This window comes from Mus caroli, chromosome 10, assembly GCF_900094665.2.
Source record: "Mus caroli chromosome 10, CAROLI_EIJ_v1.1, whole genome shotgun sequence".
NCBI lineage: Eukaryota > Metazoa > Chordata > Mammalia > Rodentia > Muridae > Mus > Mus caroli.
The window spans coordinates 53,075,839-53,083,253 of NC_034579.1; the positions used below are offsets into that span (position 1 = coordinate 53,075,839).

Here is a 7,415-nt window from a genome sequence, read left to right on the forward strand (position 1 = left end):
TGTGATCCATCCAATAGCTGACTGTGAGCATCCACTTCGGTGTTTGCTAGGCCCCAGCATAGTCTCACATTTTGTAGTTCTTTATGTAAGCTGGAAAAAGGTGGAAGTTTTATAGCCAGGTACCAGCTTGGAGAGATGGCTAAATGGTTAAGAGCACTGGCTATTCTTCCCAAAGACTTGGGTTCAATTCTCAGCATGCGCATGGCAACTCACAACTGTCTGTAACTTCAATTGCAGGAAACCTAATGCCTTCTTCTAGCCTCTTGCAGACATTGCATGCATGTGGTGTGTTTCAGACTTAGGGTGGGTCTTCCAACCTTAAATGATCCACTCAAGAAAATCTCTCACACTTTTGTCCAACTGCTTGAGTTTTCATGTATTTTTTTTTTATTTTTTTGTGGGACCAAGAACAGGTCTCATACATGGTAGGCAAATGTTCTACAATTGAGTTATGCCCCTAGACTTTTGTCTACTCTCTTTCTCTCCCATTTTGGTAGGCTCCCAGAGAATAGAATTTCCAGGAAAAAAATTACACATCATGTTTATATCAAGTTATTATTGTAAAGAAAATAAGTTTTGTGGGAAGAAAATATGAAATCCCACAATAGAAACTATTTAGTTTTGGTAATCATTAAGTCTGTGTTGTTAGGCTTTTTTAGACAAGGTGATTTATGCTGATAAATAAAAGCCAGTTTTTACATTTTTGTATTATCAAACTTAAATAACTTTGATGACAGTTATTTAAATTTTTGTTGTTGTTGTTGGCTTGGAGACAGGGTCTGGAGTGTGTAACCCAGTTTGGCCTTAAACTCATTGTCTTCTTCTTTCAGCTTCTCTGGTGCTGGGGTGGGGTTATAGTCTAGGACCACTATATACAACCACTTAAAATTCTTTATTATAGTAATAAGGGAAGCTTTCATTTTTCCTTATTATGATGAATTTACTTGTCTTATCTAAGCATGCATTTAATGTCTTTAATATTAATTGACAGTATTTTATTTGGAATTTATTTTTGCTTAGGTAAATACGTAAATACTTGTCTAAGCATACTTTAGGTAAATTATTGTATAGTCACCAAACTTAAGGCTTTCTTTTTAGTTTCTGTGTGGTTTACTGTTTGGTCACCAGGCAGCACTCAGTGGACAAGTGTATGAGCTGCTCACTGTTTTCATGGATTGGATATCAGACTGCCACCTGAGCAAAGTGGAGCCTGAGGAACCTGGGGTAGACGGTGAAAAGCCACCAGCCAAGCCTTCCCAGAGAAGTGACATTCAAGAGAAATGTGTAAAGGTTGGTTTTTCAGATTTGACTTATTTTTATTTGATCTGTGTAAGTGTTGTGCTTGCGTACAGGTAAGGGCCACCTGTGGTCTGGTGCCTGTGGAGATCAGAGTAGGTATTAGATCCTGGAACTGAACTTACAGGTGTGAGCCGGGTTATTGCTTCCGTCCTAACCTGGGTCCTTTGTAAAAGCAGTAAGTGCTTTTAACCTCTGAGCCATGTCAGCAGCCTCCAAGTGTTTTTGTTTTTGTTTTGTTTTAATTTGAAATACATGATGATTTAGTAAGGAAAAGCTTGTCATTTTTATTTATTCATTTTATGGTAGTTTTAAAAAATTACATGTATTTAGTTGGGTGTGTCTGGGAGCACACACCATCACACATGTATGGAGGTCAGAGGACAACTTTCTAGAATCAGTTCTCTCCTTCCACTGTGTGGATGGCAAGAGTGGAACTCAGGTCCCCAGGCTTGGTGGCAAGCACCTTTTCCCCCCAAGCCATCTCACTGGCCCGCATTTTCCCTGCATGTGCGTATGTGTACCACATGCATGCATGATGCCTGCACAGTTGAGAAGCCTACTTTGGATCCTCTAGGAATTGAACCCCAGTGCTCTGCAAGTGCAGCAAGTGCTGCCGAGTCGTCTCCCCAGTCCCAGCTGCTGACATGTTTATAAGTGGGGAATGATACACAGCCTAGGCGGTCCTCAAACTCACTCAGCACTTCAGGATGGGGTTAAACCTAGGATTCTCTCATCACTGCCCCCACTGTTGCTGGGATTATAAATGTGTGCTTCTATATTTGGAGTAGATGTAGTTTTGCCTGAAAATTGTCTATACCAACAGTTTTTTTGGGGGGGAGGGGGTTGGTTTTTCGAGACAGGGTTTCTCTGTGTAGCCCTGGCTGTCCTGGAACTCATTTTGTAGACCAGGCTGGCCTCGAACTCAGAAATCCGCCTGCCTCTGCCTCCCAAGTGCTGGGATTAAAGGCGTGCGCCACCACGCCTGGCTATATACCAACAGTTTTTAACATGATTCATTTCAGACTTCAATATTAATTCATACTAAATTTAAAAGGTTTATTTTATGCATATGGATGTTTTGTCTACATATATGTGTACCAAATGCAAGCACTCTAGGGGATGCCAAATTGACAGTTAAGGGTGACCAGGGCAGGTTGATACTGTATTTCTTCTAAGAAAACTAGGATTGCTTAGTTTTGAAAACCAGTGTCTTTAGAAATGACCCAGGGGGCCTTTTGACACATTTTGTTGTGTGTGGTTTTTTTTTTTTTTTTTTAATCACAGTTAGGACCTATTACCATTTAAGGGTCATAAATATTGATATGCTCAATATTGAAAAACATAAAAAGCCATTAGAGACTAGATCTGATACATTTGTTATGACCAGACTGGATATACTTTATAAGACTGATTTTCTTTTGTGATTTAAAAACAGATGGGTGGGACATTTTTAAAGAACTTGAGAAAAATCAACAGTAATAGCAACAAAGTAGTACACTATAAAGTAGAATCTACTAAGTATGCTACAAAAGTGAAAATACTTAAGTGTCAAGAGATGTAGTCACAGGGAAGCCCATGTGAGCATTGATTGTGTTATTAACTCCGTGTATTAGAAGCCTCAGGAGGAAGAGAAGAGGCAAGCTTATTTGGTAGGATAGGGGGTGAGCACAGCCCGCACGTTTTTATTGAGGAAATAGACACACAAAGCCAAGAAGCCAAAGGAACTCCTGACTAAGATATGCGCCAAAAAGATTAACCCCAAGGTACATTATCACATGTCCAAAAGTCAAAGACAAAAAAGATCTTGAAAGCAGCCAGAGAAGAACAAGTTGCCACAGACAAAGAAATCTCTGTGAACATGCTAGCAGCTCTTGCAGCAGGTCTGTGTGAGCCAGCTGGGGTGGCACAAAATACTGAAAGTAAAGCTGTCAGATGCACTGTATCCAGTATAACTGCCTTTCATAAATGGAGACATAGTGACTCAGACAAAAGCTGAGGGGTCCCTTAACAGCTGTCCAGCTGGACTGAAAGCTCACATAGGCCATATGTAAGAGTAGTTTCGTAAGTAGCAATGTAGTAGTTTTGATATAAAACAGGCAATATGAAAACCGTAAACTATTTTTGAGAGAAATTTAAAATATCTAAGTGAACTTAAATAGTCCAAAAGACCTAATATTTTTAAATGTCAGTTTTCTACCCCACATGAATTGTATACTCAATGCATTATTCAAATTTCAACTGGCTTTGAGGACCAAATCGATACACCAGACCTAAAGGTCGCTCAGCTCCTGTTTGGGGAATTGTGGCAGTTAGTTTCAGGTGTCTAAGCAGGATGTGCTCTTGTCTCCCGCCTGCAGCTGTTGCCTATGATGACAGAGCAGCTCCAGTGGATGCCGCTGGTGAGCGCCAAACTGCATGAGCCTTTCGTAAGGTTTATCTATTGGTCTCTGAGGCAGCTGGATGCCAGCGCACAGGTACTGACTCATTGGAATCTGTCTTACCATCAGTTCTCTTGGCTATGTTTCACGAAGAAGAGATCGCTAGTGTGCATACACTCTGTTCTTTTTCTGTTTGAGAACAATCTTCTCTGTACAATACTGTCCTAAGGTTCTGATAGGAATTGTATTCAACTTGTAGACCAATTTCATGTGCTTAGTCTTTTTAACATAGGAATGTACCCATCTTTTCACTCACAACGTCATGTTCTTGCATCAGTATTGTATAATTTTTGCATAAAATTCATGTGAATGCTCACAAGTCATCCATTAGACGGAGCACAGGGTCCCCAATGAAGGAGCTAGAAAAAGTACCCAGGGAGCTGAAGGGGTTTGCAGCCCCATAGGAGGAACAACAATATGAACTAACCAGTACCCCCAGAGCTCCCTGGGACTAAACCACCAATCAAATAACAAACAAACAAGCAACAACCCCCGCCACACACATACCCAGAGGGACTTGTTGCTCTAGCTGCATATGTAGCAGAGGATGGCCTAGTCGGTCATCAATGAGAGGAGAGGCTCTTGACCATGTGAAGGTTCCATGCCCCAGTATAGGGGAATGCCTAGGCCAGGAAGTGGGAGTGGGTGGGTTGGGGAGCAAGGGGAGGGGGGAGAGGATAGGGGATTTTTGGAGGGGAAACTAGGAAAGGGGATAACATTTGAAATGTAAATAAAGAAAATATTTAATAAAAAATTCATGTGCACACTCCTTTAGATCTTCACCTATTTAAGTGATTTTTATCTGTTAACCTTTGTAGTCTATATATTTATGGTGCTAGCATGTTTGCCTACATGCATGTAAGTGCACCCTGTGCATGCAGTGTCCAGAGAGGTAAAAACGAGCATTGGATAACCTGACTGGAATTACAGAGGGTTGTGAGGTATGTGAGTGCTGGGAACTGAACCCAGGTCTTCTGCAAGACCAATAAGTGTTCTTAAGCCATAAGCCATCTCTCTAGGCCTGAGATATATTTTGAGGAAAGTTTTAAATTATGAATTTAATTTTTATTAAATTTTTATAATATTCTGTGTGTGTGTGTGTGTGTGTGTGTGTGTGTGTGTGCACGAGCACACCCCATGCACACGCAGCACATACATGGGCCCTTAAGCCAGCAGAGGTCAGAGGACAACTTCTACCATGTGGGTTCCAAAGATTAAAGTTAGGTTGGCAAGTTAGGCAGCAGGGGCCTTGCCCTGCTGAACCATCTCCCCAGCCCCAGATCCGGGTAGTTATGCGGTTATTGTGATTTCTCTAACTTCTTGTAGTTTGTGACTTTTGAGGAAACGGCTTATTTTGTCTCACTGACAAATACACATCTAGGATTTGGAATGTAAAGATAAGGTATGCTCTCTGACATCAGCCGCTGCACGGAGACAGACAGTGTGTTTTCACAGGGCCCTCCATCTCTTTGTGCCTCAGTGTCCAGAGCAGTGGCTCTGTTACACATCAGTGTGGACAATTTGTGGGCATTTACTTCTTTACCTTGGCTGCTTTTCCCAAACTTTTTTTTTTTTATTGATCTTTCAAAGGATCGTTTCTTTGCTTCAATTTAATTAATTTCTTCTACAATTTTTGCTTTCAATCTAATTAATTTCTTCTCCTCTCTTATTTTCTCCTACTACTTTAAGTTTATTTTGCTCTCTTATTTCTAGGTTACTGAACTGAAAATTTAGATTACAGTTTTAAGACTGTTTATCCTTTTCTGTATGTTGTAGTGTTTGAATTGACATAATTTTACTGTGTAGCCTAGGCTGGCCTTAACTCACAGGTCTGTCTTAGCAGTGCTGAGATTACAGTGTATGTTACTGTGCCAGCTTCTCTCTTCCCTCCTCCCCCCTCCTTCCTCTCCCTCTCTTCTCCCTCCTCCCCTCCCTCCCTCCTCCCTCCCTCTCTCCCTCCTCCTTCCCCTCACCCATTCAGGTTCTTATGCTTGATTGTTCAGCAGCCACCTGAGGCATCTCCCTTATCCTACATGTTTTGATAGCCACATTTTCATTTACACCTTTAAAAATATTTATTTTACTTTTATTTATGTGTTTGTATGTGTGTGTGTGTCTGCATGGGTTTGTGCCAGAAGAGGGTGTCAGATATCTTGGACCTGGAGTTAGAAGCAGTTGTGAGCTGCCTGGCCTGGGTGCTGGGATGTGAACTCTAGCTGTCTACAGGAGCAGCAAACACTCATGAGTGCTGAGCCATCTCTCCAGTCCCTTCATTTACGCTGAACTCAGCGAGTGTTTAAATTCCCTTAGAACTTCCTCTCTGTCCTATGTCTTACTTAGAAGTTCCTTGTAGGTCTTTCTGTTTTTGTTTTGCTGCTGCGTCTGTATTGTTGAAGTTAGTTCTTTGATATTTGTTCTGTTGTAGAGTGTTTTATAAATGTTAACTGGTGGTATTTATATCCTCACTGATACATTTAGTTCTCCTATCAGTAGAGGATAGTGTGCTGAAGTTATGTCACAGTCTGTGCATCTGTGTTAGAGGATAGTGTGCTGAAGTTATGTCACAGCCTGTGCATTTGTGTTTCTCTTGGACCATCTGTTTTTCTCTCACATTAAATGTTAATTTAATTATTTTTTTTTTTCATGAGAGCTGGGCGGTGGTGGCACATACCTTTAACCCAGCACTCAGGAAGCAGAGGCACATGAATCTCTGATTCGAAGCCAGTCTGGTCTACATAGCAAGTTCCAGTTTGTCTGAGGCTACACAGAGCAACCCTGTCTCAAAAAACCAAACAACCAAACAACCAGATTATGTGCATGCACATTTTACCTGTACGTGTACCACCACATGTATGCAGTACCCGTGGAGATCAGAAGAGGGCCTCAGATTAGCAGGAGTTGGAGTGAGCTGCCATGTTACGCTGGAAACCAAACCCCGGTCCTATGCAAGAGCAGGAGGTGCTCTTAGCACCGCACCAGCTCTCCAGCCTGTTCCACATGGGACAACTTTGTTGGCTGGTGGATATACACTCAGGATTATTACGTCTTCTTGAATATTGACCCTGTTTCCATTATGTAATTTTCTTTTCATTGTGATCATTTTCTTTAATTTTTTTGAATGACACAAGTTTTAATTGTTTTAGACTTTTAAGAATAGAAACATTCTGAGCTTAGAATCAGTTTACAAATCCTCATGAAGATGTGGAAAATTATGAAAATCAGTGACAAGGGCAGGAAGAATTAAGTCACAACACGGAAACCTCTTAAGTTATTTCTAAGTCTAGCATAAGCGTTCTTGTTTCCAGTACTTTGAAATGGCTTCCTTGTGTTTGTGTCATGAGACTGCAGAACACCACCAGGTTCCATGTTATTGTAGAGATACCATTATCTCTGTTTTGTCCATTTTCTTGTTGCAATATATTCCATGAGAATTTTCCATGATTCTGACTCATTATTTTTTTTTTCTTTTGAACTTACTACGTTTTCAGAGTCCCTGGGGGTATCTATAAGCAAGACTGATCTGAAAATGTGAAGTCAGTCATTTGACAAGTAAACCCTTCTGTGTCCTTGCCCAGGACATGGCCTGGGGCTGGGACATGGCCTGGGGCTGGGACATGGCCTGGGGCTGGGACATGGCCTGGGGCTGGGGCTGGGGCTGGGGCTGGGGCTGGGGCTGGG

The 7,415-nt window shown here is 41.5% G+C and overlaps 1 protein-coding gene across 5 annotated transcripts in view; it reads left to right on the plus strand.

Annotated features, from left to right (window-relative positions):
* Nucleotides 1-7,415, plus strand: part of Ccdc138 (coiled-coil domain containing 138) — a 58,646-nt gene that overhangs the window by 26,850 nt on the left and 24,381 nt on the right. For all 5 annotated transcript variants that reach the window (XM_021174251.2, XM_029482173.1, XM_029482174.1 and 2 more), the window contains 2 exons: nucleotides 1,129-1,290; nucleotides 3,657-3,773. In XM_021174251.2, the coding sequence (XP_021029910.1) occupies nucleotides 1,129-1,290; nucleotides 3,657-3,773 (279 nt within the window). The remainder of the gene's footprint in view (nucleotides 1-1,128; nucleotides 1,291-3,656; nucleotides 3,774-7,415) is intronic.